Source organism: Glycine max, chromosome 19, assembly GCF_000004515.6.
Source record: "Glycine max cultivar Williams 82 chromosome 19, Glycine_max_v4.0, whole genome shotgun sequence".
Classification (NCBI taxonomy): domain Eukaryota; kingdom Viridiplantae; phylum Streptophyta; class Magnoliopsida; order Fabales; family Fabaceae; genus Glycine; species Glycine max.
Genome location: NC_038255.2, coordinates 4720998 through 4737129, shown reverse-complemented (window position 1 = coordinate 4737129; position 16132 = coordinate 4720998). Strand labels below are relative to the sequence as shown.

The following is a 16132-nucleotide window of genomic DNA, read 5'->3' as shown; positions in this document are numbered from 1 at the left end:
CCGTTGGAAATTTCCCATGGAAATGGTCTGTCGTAAATTTCCCATGGAAACAGTCTATTGAAAATTTCGCACAGATAATTTCAGACAGATTTTTTGACGGAAAGCAAAAATCTATTGGTTAGAATTTCCTACGACCATTTTTCCGATGGACTTTTGTCCGTTGAAAATCTGTCGGAAATTCCCTATTAGCGACGGATTTTCAACATTTCCGACGGGTTTTGGCCGCTGGAAAAATTTATTTTTTTTGTAGTGTATATGGATTACACCCTCACTCCTTACCATCCTTCTTCATCACTTACAAACATACATGATACTATAATTTTATAACAAAAGTTTATCCTTTCTCTTTTACTAAAAAAAACTTTTATCATTTGATTCCATCCTACAAGTACTTATTAATAACCTTAAACAAATTGACTAGTTTTCCCACAAGTATTCTACTTAATCAAGGAGGATGAAATGGCTTGGGGGAAATTTGCGATGGGCATGGCAGCTAGACTCGGTTGGGGATGCGCAGTGGTGAGCTTAGTTGTGGCCATGGAGAGGTGTATGGTGGCGGGCTTAGTGGTGGCAATGGTGGTGGGCTAAGTGGTGCTGGAAGTGGTGGGTTTAGTGGTGCTGGGAGTGGGGTTGGAGGGAGGACTGGGGTTGGGGTTGGGGGTGGGGATAGGGGTGGGAATGGAAATGGAAATGGAGGAAATGGGAATGGGAGTGGAGGTAGAAAAGGGATTGGAGGTAGAAATGGAATTGGAGGGAATGGGAAAAAGGTATCTTCAGCTGATTTTTTATCTAATGTTGAAGGGTTTGTATTTGGAGGAAATTCATTTTTCACATGTGCCTTGGAGTTTGGAACACTTTGTTTATGGTTGCAAAAGTTTGGCTTTTTGGTAGGCTTGAATGAGAACAATCCAGCTGAGAATATGAGTTCCCCTTGCTCTCTTGTCTTGAGGCTCACTGAAGAAGAGGTAGCAACGGAGGCCACAGAACAATGAGGCTCACTGCTACTTATCAATTTGAAAGTGCATCCCTTGATTCTTTTTGCATGTTTCCACACTTTTAATGGTACCTCCACTTTGAATTCACCATGCTCATTTGTCTTCACTTCTTTATTGAAACTTGGCACTGAATCCCCAACTTTGCATTCTACAGCTACTAGGGCACCTGCACATGAGATAACAAAATATAAGTAAAAAATTTCAAATAGCATTTGCAAGGAAATGATATGAAACTGAACCATGCCATCAATGATTATGGGAAGCAAAATGAACCTGAAATGAAATGGCTTCTTGTGGAGAAAGTGTGTTGAAAACACGTGTCACAGTAAACAGTGCCAACCACAACAGTAGAAGGAAGTGTTTTACCATGGCTAGCATCTAAAACACTACCATATGTGAGATTGAGAAACAAAACAAGGAACCAATACATTATTCTCATATTTGTTGTTCGAGAGAAATTGTGTCTGTGAGTGAAAGCCAAGTGGTGATGGTATAAATAATGAGGCTCTCCCACACTAGTGTAGGTGAAAAAGAGACATTTATTAAATGTTAGACTAAAATATTAAATATTAATAGAATCCAATCAAGTAGATACATTAACTGTAAATGATATAAATATCTTTTATTTAATATTTTTTTTTCTTCTTTCCTTTTTATTTAAAACAGATAGTTAAAAAGTCTAACATGTCATTATCATTGTTTTTATTAAAACAAATGGTTAGATTTAACATATTAATTCATTTATATATCAACAGAATTAGTTATAAAATGATATTTTATACTAATATGATAAATTAATATCTTATAATGGTAAAAACAATATTTTATATTAATTTTTAAAAATAAAATGATAAGTGTAATATATTAATTAACATATCCTTATTAGTATCTTATATAAATAATAAATTTATATTTTATATTCATAGGATATAATAAATATTTTTTAAAACAAAGGATATATTAACAATAAATTAAATTTATTAATATATCATCTGAATATATAATAAATTATACATTAAAAATTAAAGTTAATTATTAAATGAAGGATATGAATATTAATTATAATTAATATATTATAAATCTCAAACATGATTTTATAATTAATATATATGCTATTAATATATATTAACAAAATATATGTGTATGTGAAAGGGAGACATTTATTAAATATTAGAAAAGTATTAAATAAAATTGAATTATAAAATGTATTAACTATAAATTATTGAAATGTTTTATTTAGTATTTTTTTTTCTACTTTCCCTTTTTTCTTAAAAGATATCAAAAAGTCTAACATATCATTATCGTTGTTTTTTTTTTTTTTTTATAAAAAAATTGGTAAGTTTAACGTATTAATTAATTTATATATCAGTAGAATTAATCATAAAAATGATATTTTATATTAATATGATATATTAATTAATAAAAAATTATTAATGTGGTAACTATTACATATTAAAAATATATTTGAATGATAAATTAATTTTTTACATTAATTTCTTTAAAAAATGATAAATGTAATATATTAATAAATTAATTTATATCAATAACATATATAAATAATAAAATTATATTTCATATTCTTAGGATATATTAATTGTTTCGTAAAAAAGGATATATTAACTATAAATTAAATTTTTGTATATTATCTGAATATATTAATTAATATATAATAAATTATATATTAAAAATTAAAATTAATTATTAAATGAAGGATAAAAACATAAATATTAATTATAATTAACATATATTAATAAAATGTGTGTGTGTGAACACAAATCAAGTTAACAGTAACTCTAAAATAGTTTTTTTCTAATCTCACTATTACATATAAGGTTTTCTACATCGGTTATTTGACATTTTTTAAGAAGATTTTCAATTGTCTTTGAAATTATAGTCATAAAAAGTGTTGACTTTTTATGATGATTTTCAAACCACCTTAGAAACTTGGTTTTTACATCGGTTTGCATAAAAACCATCTTAAAATGTATTTTTTTAAAATTAAAAATTAAAAAAATTAAGTATTCTAAGATGATTTTCCCAAAAACTATCTTACAAAGTATTCTAAGACTGCTTTTCTCTAAATCATCTAGGAATGTGCACTTTCTAAGATGATTTTGCTGAAAATCATTTTAGAATAAACATTTTTTAAAACAATTTTTGGGAAAATCGTCTTAAAATGCATACATTTTAAGAAGATTTTTTGAAATGATGTTATTTTTATTTTTTTTAATGTTTATTCACCATGTAATTAAAATTTTTTAATTTTTAAAATAATTACTTCAAAGAATGAAAATTAAATTTAATTAAAATATTCTACCAATAAATTGTATATAGATTTTTTTTATTGTTTATCACATAATTAAAAGTTGTTAATTTGTAAATGAGGTATTGCAGCTATAACCTATGCTGCATAATTGTATCACTATTAGAAAATAAGCTTTTAACATCGGTTTTTAAAAACCGATGTTAACGTAAAATAACAACATCGTTTATTTAAATAACCGATATTATATAATAAGAATTACACAAAAAATAGGTATATATGTTCATACCAACGTTGGCAGTTAACATCGGTTTTTTACAAAAACAAATGTTAACTACCAACGTTAACATCCGTTTTCTAAAATAACTGATGTTAAGTGCCAAAACGTTATCTACAAAAACTGATGTTAACTGTCAACTTTAACATTAGTTTTTTAAAAAATCGATGTTAACATACAATAACAACATCGGTTTTTTAACTGTCAAGTCCTTTCAAAACACTATTGAATACAAACATAGGTGTTTATTGTACAATTAAAATATTGATGTTCCCGACTAATGTTAATGCAAATGTATTGAAAAATAACACTGACCTCTTAATTATTCCTTTCAGGTAGTTGTCTGGCCTATTATGCAACGAACAAAACTAGATGACAACATTTTCCTTAGGCAAAATGATGACCATTTGCCAATGTCACTGCACTGGAGACCAATATAGGTTATTATACTATTATACATTATTTAAATTCATTTGTTCAGTTTAACTTACCCATTCAGGTAGGCTATTAGGTACACATCCCATTTTGAATTATGCATCCGGTTCTTAATGTAACTTTCTTTTGTGATTGCCCAAATCTTTGGATGGACCATGGCTCGAGGAATCCATACACATCGGTATTCCTCGCTCGCATACTTGTCTCAGTCATATGCCTATTGTTGTTACAAAATCCATAACTGTATAACAGAGATGTTGAGACATTGACCACTGCGCGCTATTTCAGATAGATCTTCATGCTTTATGTACAAGGGGAAGTCTTCATTAAACACCCCAAACACGGTAACATCCCACATAACCTGCAATGGTTTCAGAAAAAGTTGTGGGATGGTCAATGTCATCAGATATAGGGGATCATCGACCTCATGATCCGGCCTATCTGCAGGTTTTGCCGGTCTCATAGCTTCCCTGTTTATCCAACATAGTTAATTAACATAATTTAATTACAATGAACACTTTAATTGAAAAAAAGAAGCATTTAATGACATTGAAATACCTGTTCTAATAAACGCTTGACCGGATGTGTCGGCCAAGCAAGGAAGGTGTTAAGTGTCTGCCCCACTAACTTAACCTCTTCAGTGGGTACAGGAATGAGAGCATTTGCATCTCTAACCTCCTCAACACCAACCTTGACTTGATCATGCAACAAAGGAATGTTGTGAATGGTTGTGGATCCCTCATAAATTCTTCATAGGGCAACCAGGCGGGGAGGATTTTCTTCAAAGTACAACCCGTATTTGTCCGAGTTACTCGTGTCTGGATCATTCCCTGAGGTATCAACACAACTCTCCTTTGTGCTAACACGAGCAGCTGAAGGACCAACCTCAGGCTCAGGAGGCAGTGCTAGTCCCTGTGATTGCATCTGTGACTAAAACTGGGACTGCATCTGGCTGAAGGATAACATTAGCTGTCAAGTCACTTTTTCTATGATCGGCTCCTCCAACTGGTCCCTGATTTGTTGCGTCAACTGCTCTAGGTCTTTGAGAGCCATGGAGGAATACGTGTGGGAGGTACTTGGAGCCAGTCCAAAGTATTGCTTGATTGTCACACCGGATCCAACAACACGCACATGACCAGGGTGTTCTGGTCGCCCAATGGCAACAATCAGAACATCCTGACGTCCATGGGCGACAAAGGAACCATGTGATGCCTGCTCCTCCATTGAATCCTGCAAAGAACACATTTATTGGTTTAGTCAATCACACAATAAACATAAATAATTACAATTATTAATTGAAAGTGACTTACAATCTTCTTAACAATTTCCTTTGCTGCCTCAGACGTTATCTGGCCAGTTTTCTTGGTGTGGGTCATCTTCTACTTCACGTGTCGTCTGATGGGAGATGGAGGATCAATCACGATGTCAGTGCTTCCTGCAATTTTTTTTCTCTCGTCATCCATCAACTTGTTTTCTAAATATTCATAACCCCCACGAGACAACACGTGAGGGGCAGTGTTTTGCTTTTGGATGGCCTGTGCCTTTTTTTGCACATCCTGCAAAAATTCAACATTAATGAATTTGATGATTACAATGTATTATAATAAGTGAATTTAAAGTTGAAAACAATGAAAATCACAAATTAGTTACCTCCCACGAAGGGTCTCTGCAAATCTGACAAAATTGGGTCCATTTCTTCTTGCTAATGTCGTACTTTTTGCATACAGTGTCATCGACACTGTCCTTGTCGGCTGCAAGTGCCCATTTGGATGTCAAATCAGACTTAAATTGTCTCCACCACTCCCCCACAGTCTAAAGTATTTTCTTTTTGTCCTTACATCAGATGCTTCAGGGATATCAAATTCATTCTGACAAACAAAAAATTAGGTTTTATTGTTACTAAATTTAAATTTTAGGCTAATAAACAATATGCAACATGAAAACTAAAATACCTGAATATCCTCCCATATCAAATCCTTCTGAGCAGCAGGGACTTGCTTCCAATTCTCGTATGTGACATCCACCTTATCACGAGCAACAATCCCTAAATATGTTCTTAACTTCTTTCTGTGGGGACCGTCGACCTTCCCGGTCGCAGGATCGACATGGACCAGCGGTCTCTCTACCCCAACTGGTGTAGTCGCTAATGATATTAGCCGTGTGACTTTTCTTGTCTGCTTCAAGGTAGATGGCGACTATGATGCTTTACCAGTAGGAGAAGAAGGAGAGTTGAGTGGTGTAGCCGTTTGCCTGTAAAGAAAAAAACATTAGTTAATTAACATTATCACAAAATAGAATAAGTTATGTAAATGAATGGACTGAAATGAAATACATAATAAGAAAATTACATTAGACGATGCTAATTAATTCTTCTTCATCATGATCATTATGATTAGCATGAACATCGTTAGCTTCTTTTTCTTCGACGACGTTAGCCGACATTTGTGTGGACAAATGACTAACATAAGTATCAATGTGTGAATAATCATTTTCAACATTAACACCAATTTTTTTTTCGTGTAGAACCACTAACCACCTTTCATCACAAGGGTCTTGAACATAAAATACCTATTTAGCTTATTCTGCGATGATGAAAGGGTCATTCTGGTAAGCGAGCTTCTTTAGATCTACCAACGTAAATCTTACATCATCGGTCTGCACACGGGTGTTGCTGTCAACCCATTTACATTTGAAAACATAGGCAGTAAATTTGACATAGTTAAGTTCCCAAATTTGTTCAATGAAACCAAAGTAAGGGATAGAAGCTACATAGGGATTGTCATCATGTACACTTGCAAAGTGTTGAGATTCCGCCCTTAGGGTGACCCCACTGTTTTGCATTGTACTTTTCTTGTCTTGTGCTTTTGTATAAAAGGAATACTTGTTTATATCGTATCCTTGCCAAGTTATAAGATTTCTTTTAGGCCCATCTGCTAGCTTTCTTAACATTTCAGAAGCATTATCATAAGCAAAGATTGTATCTTTAAATCAATCTAGGAAAGTCTTGTTATGCTTTTTCAAGACCCAGTTCTTCGACATTTTTGGATTACTTTCTTTCATTAAACCTTCATGGCGAAGTATGTATGACAAAACTTCATTACTGTTATTCAACACATGCAAGTGAGTTTGTTGAAAATCTTCTACAGTTGAAGTGATAACATGCAGTCCTTTTGAACTCTTACCTCCCACTCTTTCGTCATGGCAAGACTCGGAAGCCCAACAGGTTTAGCTTTTTCAATGTACTCTGAACAAAATTCAATGGCTTCTTCTGCAATGCACCTTTCAACAATAGATGCTTCCAGACGATGTAGATTCTTGGTATACCCTTTTAAGATCTTCATGTATCACTCAACCGGGTACATCCACCACAAATAAACAGGACTACAACATTTGATTTCTCTGACCAGATGAACAATTATGTGAACCATGATGTCAAAGAAATCAGCAGGAAAATACATCCCCAACTAACACAATATAATAACAGCCTCATTTTCCAGCTCATCTAACTTCACAGGATCAAGGACTTTGCTACATATGACATTGAAGAAAAAGCACAGCCGAGTTATGGATAACCTGACTTTGTTAGGAAAAATGTCTCGTATGACCATGACTAACAATTGTTTCATCAAGATATGACAATCATGAGACTTTAACCCCACCAACTTAAGATCCTTCAACTGCACAAGGATCTTAATATTTGAAGAGTATCCTTATGAGACTTTGACCTGGCGCAAACACTAACAAAAACTGATCTTCTCCTTTCTGGACAAAGTATGACATGCTGGAGGCAAGTATATTTTTTTACCATCAGACCTTGGATGCAACTGCGATCATATACCCATCTCAGCAAGATCTTGACGAGTATTCAAACCATCTTTCGTCTTGCCTTGAATGTTAAGGAGCGTCCCAATAAGACTATCACATACATTTTTCTCCACATGCATAACATCAATACAATGTCTAATATCTAGATCAGACCAATACGGGAGATCAAAGAACATCGACCTCATCTTCCATATGCAAGTCTTACTTTTTTCCTTTTTTTTGGGTTTTTCCAAATATAGTATTCAGGTGCTGAACCCGCTGGAAGACTTGGTCACCAGTTAACGGTATCGGTGCATTTTCATGCTATTGACTTCCATTAAATGCTTTTTTCAATCTCCTGTAAGGGTGATGAGGTTTTAGAAAACGCCGATGCCTAGTGTACAATGTTTTTCTACCATGTTTTAGTTGTATGTATCTTGTGTTTTCTTCACAGACGGGGCATGCATGATGGCCCTTAACACTGTACCCGCTCAAATTCCCATATGCTAGAAAGTTATTAATGGTACAAAAAATCATTGCACGCATTTGAAAAGTCTCATTCCAAAACCCATCAAACACTAAAACCCCCTCATCCCATAACTTTGTCAAGTCTTCAATCAACTGACTTAGATAAACATCAATGTCATTTCCTGGCTGTCTCGGGCCCGATATCATCATAGACAACATCATGTATTTTTGCTTCATGCACAACCAAGGAGGCAAATTGTAAATTACTAGTAGAACTGACCATGAACTGTGTTGAGTGCTTAAACTTCCATATGGATTCATTCCATCATTGGCTAGTCCAAGCCTAAGATTTATTGCCTCTTTGCCAAAATCCAGAAACAAACGATCTATCTTCTTCCACTTGGAGGAATCAACCGGATGACGGAGGATTCCATCATAATTTCTCCCATTTTCATGTCATGTAAGGTCTTTTGTGTCGTCTCCATTAGCAAATAGATACTTAAACCTTGGAATGATCGGAAGATACGACAACACCTTCGTTGGGGGGCCCTTATTTGAGTTTTCATCACTACTACACTCCTCATCATCCTTGACTTTGTACCGTGATACCCCACACCTAGGGCATTTTGGCATTTCTTCAAATTCATGTCTGTACAATATGCAATCATTCGGGCAAGCATGAATCTTCTGATACTCCATACCCATTGGACACAGTATCTTCTTCGCCTGATAGTAACTTTTAGGCAATGTGTTTTCCTCTGGAAGCATATCGTGCACTACTTGAAGCAGCAAACTAAAACTTTTGTCACTCCATCCATATCTGGCATTGACATTAAATAGACTTAACACCACTGAAAACAACGTCAATGAATTGTTGTACCCAGAATACAAAGGTTTCTTTGAATCAGTTTGCAATGTATCATACATAGGGGCATGTGCTTGCTGAAAAGACTCTTGTCCAAGGTCACGAATCATATCCTTCAAGTGATCTCCCATTTCTACATCAAACGGTTCAGATAGGGACCCACTCTACATGTCTATCAATTCACCATGCCATATTCACATCGTATAATTCTTCTTAATTCCATCACACAACAGATGCTCCCGTATGTCGTCAACTTTTTGTCGTCTCCCATTTAAACAATTTATGCACAGACAAAAAATTTCCCTTTTTCATCTGGTTGACATCTTTCTGAAGAAAATTGTAGGAATTGTTCCACGCCTTCCTCATATGCAGCGCTTAAGCGACTTTCATTCATTCAACTTTGATCCATCTAAATAATAACTCAGTGATACTCTGAAACTCATTGAATACATGAAATCTCACTTTTCCATTTAAGTTGTGGCCCTATACCATTCAGGAAGACATTTTTTTATGGTAGATTCATGTTCAAGGTTAATCTTATTTTGTTAAATTTGACGAAATTTTGGTAGCATTTTGCATTGGTCTCCAAGTACACGACATGAAATCGGTGACATTAATTCCCCAATAATCAAGTATGCACTCAGAGAACAACTAGAAATTCATTGTATCGAAATTCCATCAAATTAAACAAAATAATGTTAACCTTAACACATAAATCTACCATAAAAATATGAGTCTCCCCAAACTATCCAAACAGACAATTCAAGATTCAATACAACGATTAATGCAAACTGACCGCAAGAATCATTGTATTCAATCTCAAACGGCAATCTAAGGTTCACGCATTATGAACAAAAGTTGTATCTAAAGAAAAGTACATCAATGACATACAACAACATACAAAAACAATCATAACAAAATTAAGCATCAAAAGTTTATGAAAAACTTTTGTACCTGTGATGATGATCAATACAGTGTCCAACAATGAATGTCATGATCATGATGCAAACAACTAGATAAATAGTGCCTACAAAAAAATATTTCAATGTTATAAAATGTATAATATTTAAACCGAATAACAAAAATCAGTACACTTTCCAACAAAAATGGATAACTGGGATAGGGTTGTGCTAGTGAAGTTGTGATGGCTTTTTGTGGTGCTGATTTGAGATATTCAAATGGCAAGTTCATAAAGGTCTTGTCTAGGAGATTTGGTTTCTGTAGTGTGCTTAAAGCTGAGCTTTGGGGTATTATGTATGGCCTCTAAATGGCAGCTGAGGCTAAAATGGCTCATTTGCATGTTGCTATTGAAAGTCTCCAAGCCGTGATGCTTATTGATGATTTTATGCATTCTAAAGGCTACTTTATGGAACCTCCAAACTTCAACACAAATTAAAATTGATCCAATCAATGTCAAGTTTATAAAACTAGTAAGTCATATCATCAAGAATTCTCTGCAGATCCTCTCTAGCTCTAAAGGGCAATCAGGCAGGTAATGTTTTGTGCAAGTGTGTTGGTAGGTGAAGTATGGTGCATTTGGTTAAAATACAAAGCTAAATACAATCTCAAGCACATTGATTTTAAGGTGTTCACTGCAGATATGCCATAGAAAAGATATTAGTGATAGTGTAATCCATCACCAGAGTACAAACAAATTAAAAGATTACTGATCCAAAAATAAATTAAAAGACTTGAAAAGTTATCACCGAGCTATATCAATTATCCTGTTTTTCCTCTATATTGTACTTCTGCAAGAGTTTTTTCTTGTGCCTAATAGTCACCAGTTAATGCTTTTGTATTCAATACATGCATTGTATTATGCGAAATTCTATGGTATCCTAAAAAATTTAAGGGTTTTCTTTTATATTGAGAAACTCTTCCATGGGTTGTTGTTCGCTGTTGAAATACTTGTTCCATTGGTCAGTGATGTTAATCGCAAGTGTATCGAGTCGTACAAGTAATATAAAATGATAAGAACCAAATATCAAATCACATGGAACTTGTTTCATTCAGAGAGCATTCATTCAGTAGGTAAACATTTGTATAAAGCCAGTAAATATAAAAAGAGAAGTTGTGTCAACAGTTCTAATTTAACTACAAAATTAACTATCTAAATGTGAGAGATAAACATATGATTAAAATGTTGGGTGTTTCTATTGAACAAAATGATGTAATTAAGTGTTTTTATCTATTTAAGGTTGTTTTTGTGTTCTATGCCGAAAATGACTACTCAAACCAAGATCCCTTTAGTGAATGAGTCTAATTCTATTTAAACTTCATTCTAGATTCCTCGTCAAACTTAGCCTAAACAAATTGCATTAAGATTACGACATATTATAAACTAGATCCCTACACTTCGTGTCCAGACATAAAGTTCTCTAGTCTGCTCTATCCAGTTCTAAGGATTTAAAACACTTTCCAATGCTAAAAATCCAAACTTTACACACAAATGAGTGATCAAGCCACAAGCATGCAAGAATTAAATACAGATAGAATCAATGAATACATAAAAACAACTTTAAATAGATAGTGAAAAGTTTTACATCAAGCTCAGCATAAATCCCCAACAAGAGATTTAGCCTTCCATTGCAAGTTAGCACCTTTCAGCACCAAGATGAGGTTTTTGAGGGAAAATTTAGATTACAAAGTGGTAGAGATGTCTCCTCCACCTCTAGAAACCTAACAATCACTCCTAAACCTAAAATCCTCTTGAAAGTTTAGGCCTTTCGTTCAAGCTTTTCTCTTTTGCTCTGTTTTTCGGCTCTGTTATGTCTCTCTTCCCAGAACTCTCTAAGAACTCCCTATTTTTTGCCAACTTCAGTCTTTTAAGGGCTTTTTGATCCTGAAGGCTCACTTAGCGCGAGTGACTCGCTAAGTAAGAACTCAGTGACGTTTGAATTTTTAGATTTTGAATTCACGCACTTAGCGGGACATCTTGCTTAGCCCAATTCGAAAATTAGAAAACTCAAGAAGGATTTGGGCTTAGCGCAAAAGGTACGCGCTTAGCGAGGTCTACAACTCTGATTGGTCTACAACTTTCGCTTAGCAGGACAAGTGTCCACTTAGCGAGACTGTCTCACTTAGTGCAATTCCAAACCCGAGAGGGATTTGGGCTTAGCGGGCTGACCCGCTGGGGATATATTTACTTGGGATATAATGTCAAATCAGTAGGTAAACATCTTGTTGGGGATATAATGTCAAACCCATAGGGTTGAGCTTAGAGAGATGATGTTGTGCGCTTAGTGAGATGACTCGCTTAGCCCAATTCCATTAAATGCAATTCCAAAGATATTTTTGGGCTTAACGCACTGGGCTCGCTTAGCGAGACCCTATCAGCCAATGGGTAGGGGTTGATGCACTTAGTGCGAGTAATGACTCGCTCAGCACAAGCATAATGTTTCGCTTAGCGCACAGGACGCGCTGAGTGAGTGGATACTGAAAAATTTTCTGAGTTATTTTTCATCCACAGCTTCAAAGAAGCTTTGACCACCCCATATCTCTATGCAAAACATGTTGATGACTTACTCAAGCAATTCACAAATAAGTTAATCCTAACTATATGCAATGATTAATGAAAATAAAAAAAGCTGGGTTGCCTCCCAGTAAGCTCTCGTTTAACGTCATTTGCTTGACGCATATTACCTCATGGGTCTAGAGCAAGCTTGGCTCTGGCCATCAGAACCATCTCATTCTTAAGTTCCTCAACCTTTAAACAAACATTCCAATCAAGTAAGTGCTTTTCTGCATCAAATAGATCAAACTTGATCTTCTGATCATCCATGCCCATTTCCAGTTTACCTTTTCCCATATCCACCACACAACTGGCGGTTAACATGAAGGGACGACCCAAAATCAGAGGGATTTCAGAATCCTCTTCAATGTCCATAACAACGAAGTCTATAGGGAAAGTAAAATGCTGCACTTTGACTAGAACATCTTCAATCACTCCATATGGTCTTGTAATTGATTTGCCTGCCAGTTGTAGTGTCATTCTAGTTGGCATAATCTCCAACTCTCCAATTCTTTTACAAATGGAGAAAGGCATCAAATTTATATTGGCCCCCAAATCAATGAGAGCTTTACCAACTGACACCGGACCAATAGAGCAGGGAATAGTAACACTCCCAAGATCCTTATGCTTAGGTGGAAGGATTCTTTGTATCACCGCACTGCAGTTCCCTTCCACTACAATGTTATCACTGTGGATATATTTGATCTTTCTGGTCAGCAGATCTTTCAAAAACTTAGAATAGAGTGACATTTGCTGTAAGGCTTGTCCAAAGGGAATGATTATCTCCAATTTCTTGAAGATGTCAAGGAAATGAGCCAGATGTCGCTCCTTATTTTTCTTTGATGGCACCAGAGGGTATGGTGCTTCCTTCCCAGTACACGAGACAACCTCTTTCTTCTTTTCTCTTGCAAGCTCACTCTTTGTCTTCCTTTCTCCCTCTTTTTCTCTATTTTTTCTTTTTTTTATTTTTTCGTTTTCGTTTTCTTCTTTTTTTTCTTCATTTATTTCTTTCTCACCATCATTTATTTTTTACTCCATCAACCGATCCTCTTCTTCTTCTTTTTCTCCTTCTTCAATCACCAATTCTTGGTCATCACTAATCCTTCCCTCATCCTCAACCAAGTTGGCCTTTCTACTCCGGGTCATGATAGCTTTGCATTCTTCCTTTGGATTCTTCTCAGTGTTTGCTCCAAAATTGATAGAAGAATTCTCTACTATCTGCTTGGCCAGTTGCCCCACTTGAATCTCCAGGTTTTTAATGGCAGACTCGATGCTCTTGTGATTTGACATTGTAACCTGCATAAATTGAGCCAAAGTCTCCTCTAGCTTGGTGGTTTTGTCATAGAGGCTAGGCCCTTGGTTCTGAGGCCTATTGGATGATCCACCTTGGTCCTTGTTGAACTAATTTCCAGGGTGGGACCTCTACTGCCCTTGATTCTGGCTATAATTTGAACCTTGTTGGTAACCTGCATATCCACCTACATTAAATCCTGGCCTGTTTTGGTTTCCTATGTAATTTACCTCTTGGGTTGTGTCATTCATGGGAATACAGCGTCCAGACTCATGAGCTCCTCCTCATATGCTGCAACCTCCAACCTGCAAAACAGCTAAATGTGAGGTTGATTAACCTGCAATTGATTAGGCAACTTACTCAATGTTTCTGTCAATGCCTCAAGCTGCTTAGACAACAACTTGTTTTGTGCCAATAATGCATCTTGAGAGGAAAGTTCCAGCAGGCTTCTCTTTATGGGAATGTGAGTCCGATCACGCAAGATGGCATGATCACTTGCAGCCATGTTTTGAATGAGTTCCATAGCCTCTTTTGGGGTCTTCAATTTGATCTTCCCTCCAGCAAAAGCATCCAACAACTGCTTGGACAACGACCTTAACCCATCCATAAAAATGTTGAGCTGAATTAGTTCTGAGAATCCGTGAGTCGGTGTTTTCCGCAGCAAGCTACGGAATCATTCAAGTGCTTCGCTTAGAGACTCATCCGGAAACTGGTGAAATAAAGAGATGGCTGCTTTTCCTTCTGCCGTCTTAGAATCGGGGAAATATTTCTTCAAAAATTTCTCCACCACTTCATCCCAAGTCTTGAGTCTGTTTCCCTTAAATGAATGTAGCCATCTCTTTGCTTCACCAAACAATGAAAAAGAGAACAAACTCAGCCTCACTGCGTCCTCAAGCACACCGACAATCTTGACTATATTGCAAATCTCAATGTATATGGCCAAGTGTGCATATAGGTCTTCGTTCGGCAAGCCATGAAATAGATTTCCTTGAATTAATTTTATCAAGGAGTGAGGGTATGTAATGTTGTGTGCTTGAACTTCTGGCCGCGCTATACTTGTGAAGAATTGCGGCACAGTCGAGCTAGAGTAATCTTCAAGGGTAACCCTCCTAGGTTGATCTTCAGCCATTATATCAGCCTTAGATGCGCCTATTTCTGATTCTCTTGGCTCTGGAAAAATAGAAGACAACTTAGATGATTGAGGTTCCTCTAGAATTGGTGGTGTTGTCCTGTCCTGCAGTATTTTCCTTCTTCTTTCTATGTTGTTCCTCCTACAAGTGGCTTCTATCTCCAAATCCAATGGAGCTAAATCACTTGCAGAAGAGTTACCTCACATACAAAACACTAACAAGAGCAACAGTCAACCAAATCAAGAGAAAAATAAATTTCAACTAACTATTCACACAAAAATTAATCAAAGAATAAAGAATCAATGCCTACAAACTGAACTATACTTCCCAAATGGAAAGAAGTTCCCCAGCAACGGCGCCAAAAACTTGTTCGTTGCTGAAATACTTGTTCCACTGGTCAGCGATGCTAATCGGCAAGTGTACCGAGTCGCACAAGTAATATAAAATGGTAAGAACTGAGTATCAAATCATAGGGAACATATTTCATTCGGAGAGCATTCATTCAGTAGGTAAACATTTGTTTAAAGCTAGTAAATATAAAGAGAGAAGTTGTGTCTACAGTTCTAATTTAACTACAAAATTAACTATCTAAATGTGAGAGATAAACAGATGATTAAAACGTTGGGTCTTTCTACTGAACAAAATGATGTAATTAAGTGTTTTTCTCTATTTAAGGTTGTCTCTATGTTCTATGTCGAAAACGACTACTCAAACCAAGATCCCTCTAGTGAATGAGTCTAATTCTATTTAAACTTCATTCTAGATTCCTCGTCGAACTTAGCCTAAACGAATTACATTAAGATTACTGCATATTATAAACTAGATCCCTGCACTACGTGTCCAGACATACAGTTCTCTAGCCTGCTCTATCCAGTTCTAAGGATTTAAAACACTTTCCAATGCTAAAAATCCAAACTTTACACACAAATGGGTGATCAAACCACAAGCATGCAAGAATTAAATACAAATAGAAGCAATGAACACATAAAAACAATTTTAAATAGATAGTGAAGAGTTTTACATCAAAGCTCAGTAGAAATCCCCAACAAGAGATTTAGCCTTCCATTGCAAGTTAGCACCTTTCAACACCAAG

General features: G+C 35.6%; 2 protein-coding genes across 2 annotated transcripts; both read right to left on the bottom strand.

Moving 5' to 3' along the window:
- Window positions 1-346: 346 nt before the first annotated feature.
- On the bottom strand, window positions 347-1433 carry LOC100780096 (arp2/3 complex-activating protein rickA). Its single transcript, XM_003554892.5, has 2 exons — window positions 1269-1433; window positions 347-1161 (listed from the first exon to the last, which is right to left on the bottom strand). The coding sequence occupies exons 1-2, from the start codon at window positions 1423-1425 to the stop codon at window positions 494-496; spliced, it is 825 nt and encodes a 274-aa protein (XP_003554940.3). The 5' UTR covers window positions 1426-1433; the 3' UTR covers window positions 347-493.
- Window positions 1434-12750: 11317 nt separating this feature from the next.
- On the bottom strand, window positions 12751-13368 carry LOC102664540 (uncharacterized). The gene has a single exon (XM_006604929.1). The coding sequence runs from the start codon at window positions 13366-13368 to the stop codon at window positions 12751-12753; it is 618 nt and encodes a 205-aa protein (XP_006604992.1).
- Window positions 13369-16132: the final 2764 nt, after the last annotated feature.

What these genes read in the sequence shown, in the direction of transcription:
- LOC100780096 (XM_003554892.5), bottom strand. Translation starts at nt 1,425, where the DNA reads ATGTATTGGTTCCTTGTTTTGTTTCTCAATCTCACATATGGTAGTGTT. An exon ending in AAGAAGCCATTTCATTTCAG is followed by an intron (nt 1,162 to 1,268) that starts GTTCATTTTGCT and finishes TCTCATGTGCAG; the next exon opens with GTGCCCTAGTAGCTGTAGAA.
- LOC102664540 (XM_006604929.1), bottom strand. Translation starts at nt 13,368, where the DNA reads ATGTCACTCTATTCTAAGTTTTTGAAAGATCTGCTGACCAGAAAGATC.